The sequence below is a fragment of the Ornithodoros turicata genome, chromosome 1, assembly GCF_037126465.1.
Source record: "Ornithodoros turicata isolate Travis chromosome 1, ASM3712646v1, whole genome shotgun sequence".
NCBI classification, from domain to species: Eukaryota; Metazoa; Arthropoda; class Arachnida; order Ixodida; family Argasidae; genus Ornithodoros; species Ornithodoros turicata.
In genome coordinates, this window is record NC_088201.1 from 95,577,669 (window position 1) to 95,600,628 (window position 22,960).

The following is a 22,960-nucleotide window of genomic DNA, read 5'->3' on the forward strand; positions in this document are numbered from 1 at the left end:
CATCGACGACAGCGGAACTGGTAGCTGTACAGCTAGCCATGACTTACCTTACCTCGAGCTGCCTGCGCAATGGATAGTGTACTGCGACTCCAAAGCCGGCCTTGAAGCTATCTCATCGTTCTTGGAAAAAGGCCGTACGCCGTCAACAGTACGAGACCTCCTGTTAGTGTATCGCAAGTGCACAGACATCGGTCACGACGTCATTCTTCAGTGGACACCTGGCCATATTGGCATAAGTGGTAACGAGAACGCGAACGAAATGGCGAACATCGCACACCTGTCATCGACAGAACATCTAGTCACGTTTTCTAAGCAGGTCATCAAATCTCTCGTAAAATCTGTGACTGATAACATCCGCAGGACAAAATGGCACAGAGCCGACAGGGTCCATCACTGCTGCGCACGCAAGACCCGGAGCTGAATTTTACCATACCTTCAAAACCGCCCAGACACATAGAAACTCTCCTGCATCGTCTACGCCTGAATGTGCCCTATGGTCGCCAGTTTTTTTTTTTTTTTCATAAAGTGGGCAAGGTGAACTCGCCCAACTGTTTACTGTGCGGGACAGTTGAAAACACTGAACATATCATCATGCATTGTCCAAAACATGCTGCACAAAGAGGCATCTTGAGGCAGACCCTTGGCCATGTCGACAGCAGGGACTTCAGCATAGGGAAAGTCTTAGGCGTACGGGACGCTAAGCACAGGGACGCGACCTTCAATGCTCTTGTCAATTTCATTGTGAAATCTAGACTAGAAACCCTATACTAGACGGTGCGTGGACATTACTAATGATCCTTGATGTGAACGGCGCACTCGGTCCTGCGTGGTCACGTCGAGACGCTCGCCCCGGTGAACTTTTGCGGTGCGCTCGCACCTACTGTGGTGCGATCGTACCGTTTCCTTTTTTTGGGGTAGCAGAATTCACTTGCAAGAATTCAACCTCCCCTTCTTATTTTTCCAACCACCAACATTAGGCTTATGGAACATGCCTCTTCACTTGGAAGAACCCCATCCTGTCACTTGAGCGTTCATTGCCAATATTGTAGTGTATGCCGTTTTTCAATCAGACTGAGGTGCTGGCAGTTCATAAAGATCAGTAGGTGCGGGATATAATGGAGGCATTTCTTATTGACACATGTAATGACAGATATGTCAGTTCCCCTTCTGTCACGTTAGCAGACGTGGAAATAGATTTTCTACGCATGGATAAGATGTTGAGTGCTATCTCCCAGCCGGCAGCATAAACCTTGTCCTCTCTGTACATTTTTAGGTGAGAGTCGGTGACCTAGATGTTAGCGTTTAACATGCTGTATTCCTTTATTAAACTTCGGTTGAGAGACTGCAGTCGTCCTGTCTACTTCTACCCTGTCCTTGTCTTCTTGCTGCTATTCGTCATCATGAACCTATACCAACTACTCCGGATTGTTCCTATTGGATTCCTAGTTTTCATTGAGACCGATTCAAATACCACTTTTGTCCAATACAATATTTGTTCAAAATCATCAACTGGGAATTGGAATTTCAGTGCATTTTTCAGGTGTATTTGTCTGAATGACGTCCAATTGACCTCAATGCGCTTTTCGGGAAATCTTCAATGGTACCATTTCTAGCTGGGTTCCTCCATGCACCAGTGGCCCCTCTCGTCCTCTCTGACTCCGTGCCATCCTTCCTCCCCTGGTCAGTCTTGCAGGTTATGTTCGTACGAAGCGGCAGGCAATGGTGGAGTCCTCGCCAGCTGGTAATGATATCGAAACTCGTTCTCGCCGACGTTGGATCAACAAAGGCAAACTGGACAAGAAATCACCAGTCCCCAAGTCTACGAAAAAATAAAAGAACACCATCGCCGAGGAGCTGACTGGTTGTCGAAAATGTTTAGTCGACGTTATTCGTTGGTTGGACATTGATGACACGTGTCACATGGCTTGAAGCTTTGTTGATTTCGGCGTGTTTGTGTTGATGGTCAGCGGTACGCTTTGAAAGACATGTAAGTGCTGAATCAATTTGGTGTTGCAATTGGTTACTGTTTCGTGTGGTTTCGTGTATGCGACACCCATCTCGATGATAAATGCTCACTCTTCTGAAACCCATGTAAATAACAGTTGTGTGATTTGAGGCTGTTTTGATACTGCTACTGACTCGAAGAACGCGCACGAGGCGCGGTGCAAAGGAATGGATCTGGACCTCCCTGCTCCGACGTCACAGAGCATTTTGGACAGCAAATTGCAGACTTAGGCAGGTCATTCTACGCCGAATGATTCAAAGGTCCTACGCCCCCCCCCCCCCTCAGTTCTTTATAAAGAAAAAAACATACTTCGGGCTACAAATAGGAATTTGCCGTAGTTTCACTATATAACATCTAACCTTTCTGCAGTTACGTCTGCAAAGTTATACATTTGGGCAAGTCGCCAACTCGGCTTCGTTCGTAATATGGTTTGCGTAATTTTTGTACATTTTGACCTCTCGAAACTGAAGAAAAGTTAAATATTTTTCGCAGACTCTTTGGCAAATGCTTATTGGTAAGACGGATTACCTATGGCATTTTTTTAAAAGAGAACTGAGGGGTGTCGAGCACGTACCTGCCAAATCTCCTGGATTTCGTTTAGCCCCCGGTTATACGGACGCACCTTCCAATCTCCCGGAAAATTGGGGACGTGGTCTTTTCTACTCTAATTTTCCTACAAGAGCTGCGCGAACGTATCTCTGAAGAAGTAGACAGCCCGTAACACGTGTTTCGCGGAATGGTCATCCATGGCTGGAGGTGGCGGTAGATAGCGTGTTTCGTTCTGTGAGTGTTTCTCGAAAAGACGTGCTTTCGTCCTATCGTCAGTCTACTCTGGTACAGTAGTTTCGTCTCTTCCGACCGCGCTCTCCAAACAACAGAAATATCTGTACGTGCTTTTCATACATGCTAAGTGACTTTTCACAGGTTTTCTGGTGCAGCATGACCAGCCGCAGAGTGTAAACGACCACGTGTTATCGCCGTTCCAGAAGATGTTCCCAAAAAGTGACGGAGTGAAGGGCTACAGGTTTGGAAGATCGAAGACCAGTGCCATCATCGCTGAAATTGGTGCTGCTGCACGAAATGCGATGTCCTGAAATGATGAGTCTTCGCAATTGCGGTTGACGGAAGCAACGATAGCGCTTTGCAGCTCCACCCGATAGTGGCTACTTATGACATAGAGGAATGGCAACAAAGTGGCAATATTACGTCGAATGCCCATAATTACTGCGTCTCCTTCTCCTTGGTCGCGCGGCGCGTAGTCTCCTGAATTTTAAGTTCGTCAGGTTGGCAGGTACGCGTACCTTGGCTGTACCGTGGCTGTACAGGCTGTACCGTACGCGTGGCTGTACCTTCACAATTCTACATAAAAATATATAAAGTTGCAGGAAGAAAACATGATTAAGGTCTACGGCAGAAACCCTCAGACGAGGGACAGGAAGGGACGTACACAACGTCTCAACATTGTGTGTGTATGTCCCTTCCTGTCCCTCGTCTTGGGGTTTCGCTCTCATGGGTACTATCACTAGCTTGCTTGATATTTAACCATTCTTTCGATGATAAAAGTCACTTTCATGCACCGGATGGCAGCCAACGTGTTGTCAGGAAGAATATTAATTGAAGGAGCCCAGTATGACTTCAAGGTTGTGCGTGGTCATTGCTTTCTCATAAATGCTGATTCAGAATTTCAAGACAGTGCCTGCAGTGGTAGTATACTCATGTTCTCACCATGGATGCCCATTGCGGGTGGTCGGTCACATGACATCTGCTAACATGCACACGGCTAACGCAAATTATATTTGTATTTGTTTGAATATAGTTGGCACAGCACATTGTTCCCGTTTGTGTGCGTGTGTGTGTTCCCTGTGAAATATAAATAAGCGATTGATCTACTCTGCAAGTCTCTTATCAACTGTACGGAGCAACTTCGATTTTCACTAAAAGCCGAAGGTGAAATCTAGCCAAACTAGGCCCATACAGGTAATAAATATATATTATCGTTATTATTAGGTCATAGATAAAATATATTAGAACTGTATGTAAAGTGCTAGAGTCTTAGCTCCTGGTTTGTAGAAATGCAAATGATGTTAATTAAAATTATGGGGTGCAGTAGGTGGCCAACGTAACTAAATACACCAGGTGACTCTCACAAATTTCCTGGCATTATGCTTTTGAAGTAACATTAATAAGCTGCAGTGCTCCTTTCCTGCAGACACTCTTTTCTCCTTTGTCTCTTGTAAGCTAGAAATATTGGGTCTTTGGCAACACCAGTTTTAGTTGCTGAGCATGCAGTTATTTACGGTCAGCGCTGTGTTTTCGTATTTCTTGCTCTGGACAAACAAGAACGGCCTTCCCCATTTTGGTAACGACCTTTCAGCTTCGCCAAGACATTTGTTGACCAGGAGGACATTTTAACTCTGTGTATTCTGCTACGATGTGCACCGTACAAGGCAGAGGACAGCGTCAACCATTTCCACCGGGGTTACTAGGCTTGTGACAAAGTATATACGATGAACATAGGGGGAGCAGAGAAGCTAGCTGGTGTTGACTTGATGTTAACGTTGCCTGGAGTTTGAGGGAAAACGCAGGACAAGACTAACACATAGACTCACGAACCAGCAATGAAGCTTTAATACACAAAGTGCAAGAGAGACAGGGCAAAAAGAGGTGTACACTTCGGCGTCTCGGCGTAAGTGAATATGATGCGCGTAATACGAACCTCTTATTGGTTGACGGTAGCGTCAATAACTGCACAAAGGAGCGTGTGTGCTTGCAAAGAATGGAATAGTATTCCAAAGAAACAACAAATTACAAAAAAGATTGATAAAAAGTAATAATATTGATAACAGTAACAGTAAATTATATAAATATGTAAACATACAACGTAATAACAAAAGTGAATAAGGTACGGAACGAAATGTGTTTGAGTCTCACAAATGGAATTATTCCAGATTAGAGAAGTTATCCGGGGGTAACGGGACCAACGAGAGTGACCAAGCCTTCTGGGAGGACAATACTAGGTTGGTTCACACATCATTTAGTAGTTGCTATTAGGGAGGATTCTAGTAAGGTGCGGGACAGTTTGTCTTTGCAGGAGATGAAACACTTGGTTCCAGGAAGGTCTGCAGAACTACCTGAACAGGCCTCCAGATGTTTAAAAAAGTTCAGAAGTACTTGATTTGTTTTTGACATTATTAGCATGTTTCCGAAGCCTGTCATTCAGGCAACGACCACTTTGGCCAATGTAGGAACCCCCACACGGAAGAGATGTACCGTACTCGCACGACTTTTTACAGTCTACGAACGTTTTTGTGTGGGATGTGGTACGCCGCTGGCTTTAACCAGATTTTCTGAAGGTTGTGAGGGTGGACAGCTTGTTGTCAACAGAGTAGGTTACTCCGATTCCTTGCGAGGTTGCAAATTTTCCTAAGGCATGTGAAATACCATGATAAAAGGGTAGGAACACGCAGCGGTGCACTGGGCGTTCAGGGTTTGTGGGTTTTGGCGGATTGAGGGGAGATTGCAAGTGTGTGTATATTGCATGAGACTCGAAGCCAACTTCTTTGAGGCGGCTGATGTGTTGGGACACAACGGTTGGGACTTTGTGGACACAGGATTTTTTGGTAGCAGAACCCAAGACGGAATTGATTATATCTTACTTTACGGCTTTGGGATGACAACTCCACCGTGAGAGTAACGGTTTCGGGTCACTACGGCCATACTCCCAGCACAAAGTAGGAGTAAGGATGAAGGTTACGTCTGGGAAACGTAAACGGCCGTTAGAGGGGACTTCTGAAGCAAATACTAATTCAGGACAAGTCCTTTGAGCACAGGCCATGAGTTTAGTTATGGAGTCTGAAGGTGAGGCTAAAATAATTATATCATCCAAGTATCGTCGGATAAGAGTTGGGCCGCCACATATTTGGAAAAGGAGGATAGTAAAGTGCGGAAAGGTAAATCTCGCAAATTCCCTTTGACTGTGTGAAATGACTATCGTTGAAGCCGACAACTGTAGAAGAAATGTAAAGTTTGACAAGTTCGAGAAAGGAGGAAAGTGGGATCTCTGCATTTGTTTGAGAACAAATTCACAAAACAAATTCACATTCAATAATTCATCGGCTCATCACAAGGATGTAGACCTTATCCTACGGGAATCACTTGATGTGCTCTGTGGCCTTTAGAACTTCGAACTCATATGTCACAAACGCTTTCGCCACTTTTACCGCTCCTCTCTAATGGTCCGTGCATCCTGTCAGGGACCAACCTCAAAAATGACACCCTGGCTTTTGGACCCTCATGGTGTTTCCCTTCAACCTAGTATGAAAAGATCCTGAACCATGGGTCGAAATTTGCTATTCGTGTTCGCCCCACACGTGTTGGTTTAGCGTCCTCCATCCATAAGATTGTATCCTCGGCCCCGCCTACCAGTGACACCCGAATCTCCTTGACACAACGTTTGCAAAAGGTACACTCCGCCCTCAAGCTTCCTTCGTTGCCTCTCCTAAAACCTCCCACCCCGTAACTGAACATCAAGCGGGATTTAGCAAAAAACTCCGCCGTCCTTCTAGAGACAAATCGACAGATCGACAAATCCTCCAAGTTCTTTATCTTACCCCAGTCAAGCTTTAACGAGAAAGCTCTTTCCGCTATCTCGTCGGTCCTAAAGCCTTTTGAGGGCAACCTCAAACTTGCGAAACGGAAAGCATTAGAGCTTCTTCGGTCCCTGCACTTCAAACCCTCCACAATTACAAAGATTTCCAGTGCCTCTGCTGATACCTTTTCCGTAAAACTTTTAGTTAAAGATCGTAAAACTTCCCAACCGCTTCGAGTCATGGCAAATGAGCCCGGAAATTGGCAGAAAGTTATCTCCGGCTACATTGAAAATTGCTTGCGGTGCATATTTCTCCAAGACTCTATTCTGAATTCGAAATTCTCAGGATCTCCTTGATGACATTCTGCCTTATCACACAAAAACTTTCCACTGTATGTTACTTCATATCAAGGACCTCTACTTCTCCCTCGACAGCGCAATCCTATTTTCCAGATTAAGGGACATCATTGAGAAGAATTTAATTTGTTTTCACAGAAATGCAGGGATCCCACTTTCCTCCTTTCTCGAACTCGTCAAACTTTACCTTTCTTCTACAGTTGTCAGCTTCAACGATAGTCTTTTCACACAGTCAAAGGGAATTTGCATTGGTTCTTCTGTCACACCCAAGCTCAGCAAGATTTACCTTTCCGCACCTCACCGATCACTATCCTCCATTTCCAAATCATGTCGTGGCACAACACTTGTCCGACGATACGTGGATGAGATAATTATTTCAGCCTCACCTTTAGACTCAATAACTGAACTCATGGCCTGTGCTCAAAGGCCTTGTCCTGAATTAGTATTTGCTTCAGAAGTCCCCTCTAACGGCCGTTTACGTTTCCCAGACGTAACCTTCATCCTTACTCCTACTTTGTGCTGGGAATATGGCCGTAGTGACCCGAAACCGTTACTCTCAGGGTGGAGTTGTCAACCCAAAGCCTTAAAGTCAGGTGTAATCAATTCTGTCTTGGGTTCTGCTATCAAAAAATGCTGTATCCACAAAGACCCAACCGCTGTGTGCAACAAATCAGCCGCCTCAAAGAAGCTGGCTTCCCGTCTATTGAAATATATACACACCTGCAAATTCTCCTCAATCCCCCAAAACCAATGCACCCTGAACGCCATGCACCGCTGCATGGTCCTACCCTTTTATCATGGTATTTCGCATGCCTTAGGAAAATTTGAAACCTCGCAAGGAATCAGAGTACCCTATTCTGTTGAAAACAAGCTGTCCACCCTAACACCCTCCACGAATTCTGTTCAACGCCAGCGGTGTACCACATCCCACACAAAAAAGCTCGTACACTGCAAAAAGTCGTGCGTGTACCGTATACTTCTTCGGTGCGGGGGTTCCTACATTGGCCAAAGTGGCCGTTGCCTGAATGATAGGCTTCGAGGAACACGCTAATAATGTCAAAAACAAATCAAGTACTTCTGAACTTTTTAAACATCTGGAGGACGTTCAGGTTGTTCTGCAGCCCTTCCCAGAACCAAGTGTTTAATCTTCTGCAAAGACAAACTGTCCCGCACCTTACTAGAATTCTCCCTAATAGCAACTACAAAAGGATGTGTGAGCCAACCTAGCATTGTCCTCCCAGAAGGCTTGGTCACTCTCCTTGGTCCCGTTACCCCCGGATAACTTGTCGAATCAGGACTAATTCCATTTGTGAGGCTCAAACACATTTTGTTCCGTACTTTATTCACTTTTGTTATTACGTTGTACGTTTACATTTTTATATAATTTACTGTTACTGTTGTCAATATTGTTACTTTTTATCATCCTTTTTGTAATTTCTGTTCCTTTGGAATACCATTCCATTGTTTGCAAGCACACACGTTCCTTTGTGCAGTTATTGACGCTACCGTCGACGGTTAAGAGGTTCGTTTTGCGCGCATCATATTCACTACGCCGAGACGCCGAAGTGTACTCCTTCTTTTTGCCCTGTCTCTCTTGCACTTTGTGTATTAAAGCTTCATTGCTGGTTCATTAGTCTATGTATTCGTCTTGTCCTGTGTTCGTCCTACGTTGTCCCTCAAACTCAAGGCAATGTTAACATCAAAAGTGTTTACCTTTTGTCGCTGCCGGATTTGGAAGCAATGTTGCTTGAATGACATGTTAAATTTTAAGCACACGCTCTAAAAAAATTAAGGCATGGGAAGTGCTGCCAGGTTAAACATGTGGAGTACACAGCACAGTGTAATGTTCCTTATTTTGGCAACGTTTGCATGGTTCAAAAAGTGACAAATATAGCACAACCCTTGATTACATCTGTTGGGCCCAGCGAGTAGGATACTTATACCTGGTATGAAGGTACTATGCCTGATGAAAAAGCAATATGAAGTGGAACCCTACGTATTTATTTGAAAAAATATGGTGACTGAAATATGGCTTGTGTGGATAGAGCAATGCGCTCACTCGAGTAAAAATGAAAAATAGACAAGGGCGATCCATAAACGTGGCCGGTCACAAGATAAAAGTTTTTTTGCGGGGCAACTCTGATGATCGCTTTCATGTAATAGACAATGCAATTCGAATGGTCACGATGCATTCTACGCCGTTTATTGCGGTCGCGCTATGATGCTGCAGAATATATGTATCTCGTGTAACAAGTCTGGCAATCGCACGATGTGCACACGGACACACGTCAGTCTTTTTTGAAGACCAATCTTCGTCAGGTATATGCTCAAACGACCACCACTTCTCAGCTGTTGCACAGTCGTTATACTTGAACTTAAAATGAAAGCAGCATACGGGTCGACACGAGTGTCAATAGAAGTGCGAACTTCTCGAACACATAACCACAATTTCACGTCGAAAACGTTGTTGAGATGAGTTTATAGTTGTTGTTTCTATCGTCCAATAGCTCTGGGGGGTAACCTCGGGCGGAACGACGGAACCGCATAGCCAGCCGCCATAACTGGATTTTCTCACAAACGGTAGAAGCCGCCAGGAAAGTCGGAGAAAGCCTCGGCTTTCATCCAATCAAAAGCGCGACTGTCTATCTAGTAGATGGGGCAGATTTTCCACATCTACGTCACAAAAAATGGCTGCGGCCATGGCTTGTTTTGTTTTCTTTGATTAATTAATTTTCGTAATAGGACGGCAAACTTGAGAAACGAAGGTGCATTTCGGGGGTAGTTGGATGTGCTCACTCTGAATATTACAACCGTTTCAACACATCGGGAAATCGATGTAGCTGACCTTTAGCTATGATGGTTTTTGAGGACGACCATGATGTTTAGAGCAATGATCGCCTATGAATGTAGAAGGAATGAAACAATTGCATCTCACCTGGATCGAAACGCCATAGCACGTGGTCCCAAAGTGTATCACGAACTTCTCAAGTAGGACGGTTAGGCAGTTAATAGAGCACCAAGCTCCAATGGCAGCTCCCCCATTGTGGCCCCACCATATGACGCCGAAACAGAGCCCAGCGCCAATAACTTTGAGCCCATTGGACCTATCTCCACCTATAAATGGTATGTAGAAATACCTGCGCACAAATAATTCAATTGAGGAACGTAGGAAATGCAGGAGGAGGTAGGAAACCCATCCCACACCGGAATTGCAGAAAGAGATAACACAGGCATGGTTTATCGCGTCCGGCTTTCGCTGGGATTAATATTGCCCTCTCCCAATTTCAGGAACTGTCACTTTTCCTACACTCTGTGGGGTTTGAAACCTGCTTTCGTCGGACTGACAGCGATTGCACTCAAATAGTCGTGGTGCGTTATGGGTCCGGTGCTCCGAGAAGCAAGATGTTCGGCTTTTTTTTTTTATTGGATAGCTCGTGAATATCACTGTGAATTATCATGAATTTGAGCGAATTCGGCACGCTCTTCATATTGGCGGGATAAAAAGTGACCTTTACTTTGCAAATTTCTGAGTTGAGTTCGCAAATATTTCGCATCACGAGGTGGCAAAAATCTAGCAAGAGCAAATGCCGTTGACCACATGATTCTAGGTGGCGTAGTTCTTTTACCCTAATTCAATGGCACGTTTTCTGGGACACTCTGTACAAGTATCTTGGGCTGCGTTTGGATTCAAGTATGCGTTGAGCACTCCATATCCAAAAAAGCGGCGCCGACTCCAACAGAAGCCTCGACTATCTTCGTAGGCGTCTTGTGCTTGCACCACCTCATGTAAAACTGCTTTCACACCGTGCATTCGTGCTACCCAAACTCGAATACGCATCGGCCATATGGGATTTTTATTAAGCGTACTTAGTTCAAGTATTAGAACCCGTTGGGAACAGGTCGATGCCCTTCATTACATCCAACTATTCCAGAGACGCAAGTGTTTCACGTATAAAGAATAACCTTAGCTTTGATATTCTCTCGTTAAGACGATTTGTAGCCAGGTTCTGCCCTTTTCATCAAATTTATCACAACACAAACGCTCCAGATCGTCTCCTAGTCCCTGCTAACTATATTACATCTAGTCGGGACCACATAATATCACCTCCTTCCTAAAATCATTCTTTCCTAAAACAATTAGTGATTGGAATATTTTGCCTGAACATGTCGCTTATACCCACGACCCTGCTCGTTTTACGGCTGCGCTCCTTAATTTCACAACTTCAGATTCATCATGCTCTTCTCATGGTACACCTGGTCTTCTTCACTTATGAACCTGATATTTCATTTATCACTTTTTTGTAATACTTTTTTACACGTTTCTATTGCTTTTTCTTATGTGATTCTCACGCCTCCGTGATGTAATACCCCATGGGGGTCTCTAATGTACTTCAATAAATAAATAAATAAATACTTTACTGCAGCCCTGGAGGACAGTAACGTTCAGAACCAACCAGATCCAGAGAAGCTTCAGGCTTGTCTAGTCACATCTCTGCGGTTCGCGATCTATTCGCGATACAGATGAACCCAAGGCAAATCTTCTTTGTGGCATGCAAAGCCGCTTAGTCACCGGGACCCAACATCCAATGCTCAGGTTCGCCGCTGATGAAAATTCGACTGGCACAGTCGATGCAACGCCTCCCTCGAATGAAATCGCAATGTCTGTGTCTGTTTTGTCGTCATCATCTGCTCGTGCCAACGCACGTCGTGTTGCCCGTCATAGTCACACCCGTTCAACATCACGCTTTATTTCGGCACATATTCACGGAAAGTTTCATGTGGTGACACCCGTCAACCTGGTCCCATGTAACAGCTACCTACGTAAGAATTAGTTACCAAGAGTAATTGCCTACCCTAAGGAATTTCTCTGGGACGTCGTCCCTACTTCGGGGTCCTGCGTGTTTTGTTTGTTCCCGTTTGTTCTTTCCGTTACTCATCATTCGCTCGCATGTCATGCTTCGCATCATGTGCGGGAGGGAGCGTATGTTGTAGAAAAGAGACGACGAAGATTAGCCATCTGTTATGCACGTATCTAACATTCATTCCTGTATCGTACTACCATCGGCCTATTAAACGATGCAACATTCAGACTCTGATTTGTCATCGTGCTCAGCACTTCTTCTTTCGAATCCGTATTTGAGGCTTCTATTACGGCAAGTAATTTATGTTGGCCGCGCTTAGGCGGGCAACGTCACAACTATTGCAGAGGGCAGGATCGTGCGTCCTGGGCCGACTTCACAGGCAAGTGCGCCAACATTTGTCTCAAAAGGTGAGGAAGCCCCAGGAAAAACACCCAGACAGCACAACTGGCGCGCGGTTACGAACCAGGGGCACCGAGACTGGGTCGTGAGAATGATGTGAGAATTAGCCGCACCTACGTTGCGATAGCTGTCCTAATTGTGTGTTGTGGGATGCCATTGTATGCTGGGTCATGGACCCATTGCCATGGGCATGCCATTCTACGCTGGTGTCTCTGCACTTTCCGCCGACAGCGCAGCAGCCTGTAGGAAATAATTTCGTCCACGAACCCTCCTGTCCCAAGCAGCACACCATCACTGTCCAATATCGGTCCAACGCTGGCCGCCAATTTAAGTTACACTTGTCCAATATTCGTCGTGCAACTAGGTCCCACATTGCGCCAATAAAACTGCCAATACTGGTCACATTTTGCAAGCCCCTGGTGGGCCAACGAAAAATATCAATGCTCTGTAGCTATAGTACTACCACACCAGTCTAGTTTTAATTGGTTTTGATATGTAGCACGCCGACAAAAACGTGTAGATACTCAGACTTTGGCGTCGGTGGCACGCGATGGTGAGTCAGGAAGATCCCGCTTGGTCTGGGATCCGTGTAGATCCACGAACTACCCATCACAGAATACATATGCGAGCATCCCTCAGCGGCCTTCATTGGGAAGCGTCGAGGTATGACACAGAATAATTGGCAGAGTTAGCAAGTTGTACACACAACATGGAGTGCACATGGAGTACAAAGGAGCGTGACGCTCCTGTAATGGTGAGGCACGTACGTCTTAGCAACTTATAATGAATTTGTAATTAATTCAAGGCGCCTAACGTACAGCAGCAGTATTTATTCCTATCATGTGTTGTGTTTTTTTATTTCATCTACTGCTTCCACTGTCGTTATCTGCTTCGCCGTCCATGAAATAATATAATAATAATTGTAATAACGATAATTGTAGTGCCTGGCTTGAACCGACTGCCCGAATCATTTCAAAAACGGTAGCATATGGGCCGTACAAATAGGAAATATTTGTTGCCAGAATATTTCGCGGAACCACAAGTTAAATTTTATCAATACTATTTTCGTTTTTCCCCTCACACGACGCATTTTGATAATATTGGAGTACAGCTATGCTCCACCCAGGTTTGCCAATGGAGTACCAGTGAAGATGCATTCATTGAAAGCTGGCTGGACATTGCCACTTTTGTTGATGGCCGGCCAGTGTAACGATAGTGAAGTGCCATAGTTCATTGAGCAGTTCCAGAATGTAGTTATATGGCAGCATGGCCAGGCCTCCATAGCTCCCCGCATTCGCGGCAGTAGAAAAATAAAACACGTCATAGTCACGTGGTATTACATCGTCAGGCATCATGACGGATGTCCATTGGCCGAAGGAGGTTGCGCGCTCCGGGATTGGTTGACAAAGTTTCGAAATATCTGACAGCTCACTTTTCGCGGGCAGTCTGGGCAGTCGGCCGGGCGGGCAGCTCCAAGCAAGGTCGTTGTGTTTCCGCGGCTCGCCGATGAAGGTTTGACCTTGTGACTTGACCTCTTTTGACTGTGTGTGTGCTTTCCAAGTTCGAACTTGGTTTGGTTGCAGTCTATTCATCGAACGAAACGTCCTGTACGCACGGTGAATATATGAGTCAACCGGCCTCGGTGGCTCAGTCGGTAGCGTGTTCGCCTTCTGATCCCGAGATCGCGGGTTCGAACCCGGCCGAGGACGCCAGCAACTTGGTGGCAGGGTACAAGTTGCTTAGACACGCCGTCTTCCGCGAGGGACGTTAAATACGGGGTACCGTGTGATGAGCTTTCATCGCACGTTAAAGAACCCTCAGGTGGGCAAAAGCAATCCACAGACCGACCGCTGTGGCGTCGCTCATGATCCCAGTTGTCTCGCGACGTAAACACCCAATTATTATTATTAAGAATATATGAGTCAAACATTTTAGTCTATACGTTGCATCAATAAATATATATTTAGCCTATAAAAATGTCTTAGTTATTTTGGAATAACGGGCGCCAGGTATGAAAACCAGTGGAAGTCAATGGTAGCCAGGGGCGGCCGAAAGGCGAGCCAAACGGAGAGGTTGCTGATTGGCTGTCTGCTAGGCATCACGCCGCATTTTCATTGGTCGTATGTCCAGTGTTGCCTGAATTATCTCAAACTATGGGCTCTATGGGGAGCTGTGGGCGCCTGGCATGGCTTCGAACTTCAATAACAATGGTATTCGCGCCATTTTCTAGCATGATACTCTTTATTTGTTCAGTTTTGTATACTTGCGGTTGAGCCAAGATAACGCCGATAGAGCCGATAAACCGCCATTTATTGGCCCTTCATTTGATTGATTCGGCCTTCTTGGGCCGAATGAAACCGGGGTAGTGTCAATATTGGACCACCATTGCGTGCTGCTTGGGCCCCCCCCCCTTCCCTTTTTTCATCATCTTCAAACTTCCTTCGCACGTGAGCAAACAGCACGTACTGATTTCAGCCATTCCTTTTCCAACCGGTCTTCGCGCCCATAAACAACATTCTTGTATAGCATTAAATATGCTTAACATTTTCGGACACCGTAGGGCTTCGGTCCTCACTGTATGACGACTAATTATTATATCTCGTCACATTGTCGCCAGTAATAGGGTAGAGTGTCGCCCCTAGAGATGAAACTCCCGAACCGTTGTCATTAAACTAAAGGTGTTGTTCTTTTGTACTTTCGCATCGCCCTGTATACGTCTGACAACTCTTCTGACAGCAAACCATACGGTAGAACAAAGCTACAGATACGTAACCATTGGTTCCTCACCTGGCAAGCCACAAGTGGTAGCCACGATTAAAGTTCCTGGAAGGGAATAAAAATGCGGAGTGTTATTCACCAAGACTTAATCACTTCTGCAGAGTACGGCATGCTCCGTAGCGGAGCTCTTATCATGTAACTGTAAGCACCACTAAAACAGCATGGAAACGGGGTGGTGTTCCTATGCATGAGTCCTTGCCGTGGATGATGGAATATCCCAGTGGCCAGATGTGCCTGACCCCACACTAGGACGGTGCCTGTAGAACTGGCGCGCAGAGGCGCGTTGTAATTTTCCCAGGGCCGCGACATCACCCCCCCCCCCCGCTTTTAGACGCGGAGTGGTGTATGCGGTTTGAGGTCCTCGTCGATACCACGAAGAGGAGAATGAGGGAGACATGTGGGTGATGGATGACTGGGCACACGGCTTGTGGTCGTTTCAGATGATACAACTGCAGCGGATGGCGTGAATCAGCACGCTGTAATTCGGGCGGATCAAAGTCCAGAGCTGTGGATACAGAGTTCTCGAGTGGCTGAGCGGTTGAGTGGGTATAGGGACCGTGCGGCACCTAAAGGGGTTGCGCTGCTCCGTCGCGACAGCGCAGCCAGTGGCGGTCTTGGACAGTATCGACGTGATATCACGCCGCCCGTTCTATGAATTCTCAAGTGGAACCGTAGCTTGGGTGGCGACCGCCGTAATTAGAAGGGCTAATTTTCGAAGTGAAAATAATGTGGAACCTTTCTGGGGCGCGAACGAAGAGAATGGAGACAAACTGCACAGAAGCAACCACCGTATTTATAATGTATCTAACAGTGCGGAAGGAGAACAACCACTGCGTCTGTCTTGTCAAAACACCTGTAAGTGATACGTCGAGAGAATGGTTATTTGACGCCTCACAAAATCCCGGCTTGCTAGGGAAGACTATATACGTGTATTTCTCTGACTCCAGCCATTTGTAATATCATGTTCTTGACAGAGTCTTGTATTCCTTTCGTCCTCTTTGCACACACATACCTTCGTCACTGAAATGTACATTGTGCGTCCGTTTTATCGATACAAATAAACACGTAAGGTCACAACTTATTGTCTGAACTTGTACTGCAGTTTTCCCAGTATCTTTAGATAACGCTAAAGAGATCCTCAAAGAAGAAATTCTATGAGTTTTTACCTCGGCTACCACCGTAGGCTTGCGGCACGACAGCTGTGAAATGGTCGCTGCGTAAATACTAAACCTTTTGGACAACGTAGAACTCCCGTTCTCACTCTGAGACTCGTCAACCAGATTACCGCGAGCAATATCAGCTCTGGGCGCTGGCGATGAAACACCTCAATCATTATCTCGAAATAGGTTGCCGTTTGGTCGGTGCATTTGACGGTGATACAGTATCCAGCGGTGTGATCATTTTGCAGGTCCTCATTCAGTTTCATTGAAACTAGAACAAAAGAAATAGAATATATTCGCTCATGTTGTGCACACCTCATGCAATGGCCGAACGCGCGTCACGAACGCTATTCGCTGCGAGTCTAGTGCCCTCGGTGGTATTGGAAGCATAGAAATCACGAGAAATGAAACATCTGGTCCCTAATGAAGAGTTCTTTTAGGTGCTGACACAGTTAGCGATGCAACAGTTCCAGTGTGGCAAAAAAAGACTCCCGCACTTCACATGTAAACAAAGCTGGCTATCCGGCGGCTATCACGCAAGGTACTTTCTCCGGAGGCCGCATCGCGGCGCCACCAGTGTGTCGCACAATCCCTATTGAGTGCGTTGAATGGTTCTTGAGTGGGCGACAGCCCCGCGACCGAAACGACAGCGAAAATTCAGGTTTTCGCCAGAGACTTGCCAGTGAGGACCATCGTGAAGCAGGTGGACACCGGGAACAGAGCTCGCTGCGGTTTCCCTTCGAATCCTCGGGTGAACAGTGGTTCCGGTGTGACATGCCTGCCAGAAGGTGTTTGGTTACTAACTTCCTGAAAAATTTAGAATGGTGAATGGCCGAACTAGGCCGAACATATATCGGTATTCGGGTCACCAAATGTACAGCAAATGGTGTTCTTCTACACGAGTCCTGACCGGCGATGATGGAATGTCCGAGCGGGCAGATGTTCGCGGCTTCACAGTAGGACGCGGTGCCGGCAGTATATTTTCAGCAACCACTGGTTAATTTATAGTAGGCGCGTGCATATAGCGTGTCCAAGGACTGATTTCTTTTTTATTCTAGGAGAAATCATATTTTTGCAGTTATAAGGGATGACAACATGTTCTACATCCGAAGTGGATGTAGAAATTAGGCCTCGTTTAATTATTGGAAATAGAGGGTCGGTGCAAATGCAGCGTCGGTTTCCCTATGTGCCGATATACACTCTCGCGAAAGAAACGGATAAATTTATATATCGGATAAAACGCACCCACTGTAAGCGTAAAGGGCGGAGTTTTATGCGTAAATGGGCACGGGGAACATGACGAACTCTTAAATTCTGACGCATACGATTTCGTCTTGACGGATAAACTGAGGCTCTGCGTTGGAGTATTAGCCTTTTATGCCTATATTGACGCTTATTGCTTTTCAATTGTTATACGGGCCCTGCCTTCTGTGAACACGTGCATAGTTCCGTGTGCAAAGCCTCATTTCTTTCGATTGGTTAACGGTCACTCTGGATTCTGGCGTCTCATGGTCGTACATCATGCACCGTCTAGCAATGTAAGTGGTCACATTTTGGGCTGGGTGTCTAGCTTTGTTGAATTTCGTATTTCATTTGTGTCAAACGTGTGGCAGGAAGAAATGGCATCGAACGAGACAACGCCGCACGATGTAGTGGGCAAAGCACGCGGACGCTGCTTAAACAGTTGTGATAATCCAAGCTATCTCCACGCTACAAATTCGTATGCGTACCAGTGTTGCGGATTTGGCCGCTCAAATCCGATTTAAATCAAATCCGCATTTTTTCTGAAGGTAGTAAATCAAATCCAAATCAAGTCCGGATTTAATTATGACACGTTAAATCAAATCCTTTTAAATCCGGATTTGTTTTTCCGGGCCTAAATCAAATCCGCTTTTAAATCCGGATTTATCGAACCTTTTGACAAATGCGGGAGCCAAAATTCGTGCAGTAGCATTACTAGACCTATAACCGTGTCTACAAATTACTAATACTGCACGTATTCACTAAACAACGCTTAAATAACAGCGTGACGTGGCACAAAGAGCAATAAATTTCGTCTGATTGACGAGGATATAAAGGACAAACCTATCAATCCGGTGGCCGAAATTTTATTCATGTTTTAGTACATAAATTTTTGAGTTTAGAAAGACATTTTCGGTTACGCCTGCTCGGCGTGTACCAGACTTTCAGTCACCACGTATCAGCCTGTGTCAGGGGCGGATCCAGACGCTCGGTTTGGGGAGAGGGCGGTTTCTTTTTCAGAGCGCGTAGTGGGGGAGGGGGGAGAGGGAAATTCAATGTATAAACTGACGTTTTGGGGGGGGGGCGATTTGGGGGAGCAATTTGGCGAGTTGCTTCTACCTACAGCCGTCTGCTCGCTCTACCACAGGAGCTATATAAATTATATCTATACCATTCGATAAAGAATGAGTTAGCGGTTCTAATGAATCTACCTTCAAGGGAATGCGTGTACCCGCTCATGAACAATAAAAGTTCGAAATCGTAAATTTTCTGCCGGAAGTGCTGTGTTCGGGAATTTTTTCGTAGCACCCCTTTAAAGTAGGAGCCAGGGGACTTTTTCCGCGTGCTGTGTTGAACCTGTGGTTTTTATCAGCCAAATTTGAAGGATGTGGTAAAACAAGAAGCGCGTTGCTATGAGGTCAAAGTTGGGAAAAAATTCGAACCAACGTTCGCCGCCGCAACCTTCCGCCTCTCCATATCGGAAACGGTTTATCGGATGGAGCTCGAAATTGTTGCATTTGTCATCAATCGAGATGCTATCTAACATATATTTTTTTCATGGAAATTAAAAATTGTCAATTTCCCACCCTTGTCGATTTAAAATGGAACTACCCAAGAGTGGACAGAAGGCGACCTCACTGTGTCACCTCTAGCGTTCGCACGCCCGCGCGGGCAACAGGCATGCCGAGCGTGGTCCCTCTTGAAGGTTGAAGACGCGCAGCCAATGCGGATCGTTGGGATCGTTGAATGTGGGTGTTGTATTTCACGCGCGACCAGCCGCCGTACGATTAGCTGGATGCTAACACCGGTCGCGTTTTGGAGCGCATGTGTACTTCCCCCAGAGCTAGGCAGTCCCGAGCATTGCCCGAGCCCAGTGCTGCGTCGGCCTGCGGTGTGATAGCATTCGATTCCTCCTCACGAAAAAAACTCGTCATCCGTCATTTAATTCCCCGTTGGCTCAGACGGCTCTCCTCGCCGGCGCGTAGCCGACAGCTGGCCACTCCGCCGGTCACATCAATTCGCGTAGAATGCGAAACGGCGCTTCGCTCAATTTCAAATCCATGCATCTTGTGAAGGAGCTTGGCAAAATCCACGCGCAAATCCGCTGAAAAAAGTGCGATTCAATCCAAATCCAAATCATTCGTGGAAAATGCGATTGAATCCAAATCCAAGTCATACCTGGAGTATGCGATTGAATTCAAATCCAAATCATTAGTGGAAAATACGATTCAATCCAAATCCAAATCCTGCCCATATTTTTTTCTCAAATCAAATCGCAAATCAAATCCGCCAGCCCTCCGGTGGATTTAAATCGGATTTAAATCAAATCCGTGGATTCAAATCCGCAACACTGATGCGTACGCCCATTGTCCACCGTGCTGGTGCATTATGTGTGATTGTCATCTACGAGCAGATCATCTTGTGATAGGTGAGACTCTTTTCGCTCTCGCTCTTCTTTGATGTGCGTTCGCCGGTGAAGCATCTGTGTTAACGATTCCTCAATCTGTTCTTGTGATAGCAGTTCGGATGATTATTGCTGATTAATAGCGCAGCACGATGTGTTGACAGGAAGCAAATAGATTTTCTGACTTGTAAAAAGCGGTCACGATTTTCGATAACTTGGTGCAGGAGTTGATGGTGCTGCTGCAAAATACGTGTGGAACGCCTCAATAATATTCAGTTAAATGTTATGTTAAAGGACAAGAGTGTCTCCAGTAGAGTGATTGGTTTTTGAAGTCCGTGTTACGTTTATGACTATTTCATGTAAGCGGCCTCAGCGGAGATGGACTGAGGTCGGGCAAAGCGCTCCTTATAGGCATGATTTATTTCTGCGTTAGCATATTTTCGAGATTAGCTTTTCCATTTAAACACTAGAAACAGTATTAGTTCCACGGTATATTCTGCTGCACAGACACGTGCGCCCATTTGGCAACACTACAAAGCACATGAATAACATGATGAAATGATTTACGCATCTAACAATATTAAGTTGAATGGTATTTAAAGGACGAGAAAGATTCCAGTATGGTATGTTGTTTGGTACTCCATGTTATGTTACTTCATGTAGGAGGTCTCTGTAGAGATCACCCATGTCTTGCGAAGAACACCTTATCGGCATCATTTATTACAGCGCTGGCATATTTTCAAGAATTAGCTTTCTCATTCAAATATTTCAAACACTATCACATTTTTGGAATCTACTGTTGAACAGACATGCGTAGCCATTTGACAATACCAACAAGCACATTATTTTGCGCTTTTGACAATAAACTTCTATTTCCAGCATCCCCAGGAACAGGACACGCTCTTCGTAGTCATGCTGCACTGCACAATACCGCGCATGCACCCTCAGCCGCATTGGGTCGTGGTCCTGAAATTTCTGCTCTGCGACACATTGTTGAAAGAAGTACACAAGACTCTACTGCGTCACGTATATTTACAGCCAGTACAACCCATCTGTACAGATGATTTGTAAGTTGTGAATACTTCATGAATATTGATGCGTTGCTAGATAAATGGCTACGTCTGAATACACTGAACTATACTTCGGTTGTTATAAATAATTAGCTTATGATCTGTCTGTACTTTTTGTATATGTCCATATTCTATGTACTTCGATGCCACATCCTGTGATATAACGCTCATTAAATGTTGTTACGCTATAAACTTAAACTTCTTCAACTACATCATATTTCATTACTTCATATAGCTAGTCTACATTTCATTTTGTATTTTTTGTGCTGAAGTGTTGCGAAGGTGCACAAATGTCATTTCACATCCCAAAATATTGCAGGTATTGTAATCTGTTGGTTTATGGCTAGTATGCTGTTCCCCCTTTTTTTATTTATGTTAAGTCACGTGCGCCTTATGCCTCATCATTTTCAGGCCATAAGTGCAGTATTCTATAAACACATGTATCTGTTATTGTGAGCTCTTTCCTCCAATAAAGTGGTATTATTTGGTGAATTTTTGTTGTATTACGGTTTCGATGTATGGTGCTAAAGCTGTGGGAAATACTTCCGTGTGTCCCAGATGTTCTGGTTTAAATGGGTGTTCAGCGGCGTACGCGGGCTATGGTGAGAGGGTGAACCCGGTTCAAGTGATGCACTCGTACTTCTTATTTTTCTTTTAACCTTCGCAAGAACTGTTGTAAATCGTTTGTTTTGCGCAAGAAAGTGCCTGTTATGTCAGTTATTTAGGTGATGGATGCGTTTTTTCTGTGTCATACGATTTTGCAGTGCAGTATTTCTAGCTGCAGAGACACAGAAAAAAATTGACAGCATATCATGACCTCAATCATGTCACTGTGTCCGTGTTTCTGTCCCCTATTCTGCATTTGTTAATCTTTTTGTGTAGTTGCTGGATTTTAGCCCAACAGCAGGGGTCAGCAATTAGAGAACATCCAGAACATGCAAGGCATACATTTCCTCATTCTCCGCATTCCTCATTCAAGTAACGTTGAAGAAGTAATGCGAAGAAACAATACAACAGTGAAGCTGGCTTCAGTACACTACAACATGTCACATGTAACAATATACAGTATGCCTCAGTGTTTCCCAAGCCACGTGTCAGGACCCCCATTGAGGCTGCGATAGCCCAAAGAAAGCAGATGAAGTGTGCGCAATATGCCACAAAACCAAGGAAACTATCTCTCTACGACTGCATTATATTGAAGTTGTTTTACAAAAATGCAAGTTTAGTTCAGCGCACAATCAGTCGGGAAACAAGCTAACTCGCAGCAATGCTTTCAATCAAGTGTGTCGCAGTATTCCTCACTGTATCATGACAAGACCGTGGACCTACATCAGACGCTACTTGCACGCACTAGTATAACATTCATATTTATTTATTTAATTCGAGAACCCCAAGGGTCCGGAGGACATTACCTGGGGATGGGGGGGGGGGGAACTGGAGCGTAAGATACATTTACAGCAACTTGATAGAAACAAACAAGCAAGCAAAAAAAGAACAACACAATTAGCAGTAAGTAAACAGGAAAATAAAGAAACGACGACAGTACAAACTGAGATGAAAACAAGTATTAAAGCATGAAACAGGGAGTTCGTTCACATGAGTACAGGTAATTAACAATTATGATAAGGGGGAGGAGAAAAATTTCATAGCAACTGACATACAAGCGTGGTGGTCTTGTGGGTGGAGTGAACGGGAGAGGATGTTACAAAATACTGTATGGTCGATAATAGTTGCGAGAGATGATGGGAGGTTGTTCCATTCGATGGCAGTTGAACTAAATAATGATGTGGATAATGCATTGGTATTACAATGAAAGCGTGTGACCTTATTGGTGTGGTCGATGCGAGGAAAAATGACACTCGAGCGGGTGATGGGCGATTGGTGCGATGCAAGATGAAAAAGAACCAATGGAAGCTAACCTGGCAAGACGGCGACGATGTTCGAGTGAGTCGAGATTAAGATTTGATTTTAATGCGGTTACAGAGGTATCGAATTAGTAGTCGTTGGAAATGAAACGGGCCGCCCGATTCTGGATGGCTTCTATGGCGTCGCAGAGATACTTTTGGGGAGGGGCCCAAATAGGTGATGCATATTC

General features: G+C 45.2%; 1 protein-coding gene across 1 annotated transcript in view; it reads right to left on the reverse strand.

Annotated features, from left to right (window-relative positions):
• Window positions 1-22,960, reverse strand: part of LOC135366754 (protein-cysteine N-palmitoyltransferase Rasp-like) — a 202,980-nt gene that overhangs the window by 16,098 nt on the left and 163,922 nt on the right. Inside the window, exons 9-10 of the mRNA XM_064599627.1 lie at window positions 14,999-15,034; window positions 9,886-10,087 (exon numbers count right to left, since the gene is read on the reverse strand). Of these exons, the coding sequence (XP_064455697.1) occupies window positions 9,886-10,087; window positions 14,999-15,034 (238 nt within the window). The remainder of the gene's footprint in view (window positions 1-9,885; window positions 10,088-14,998; window positions 15,035-22,960) is intronic.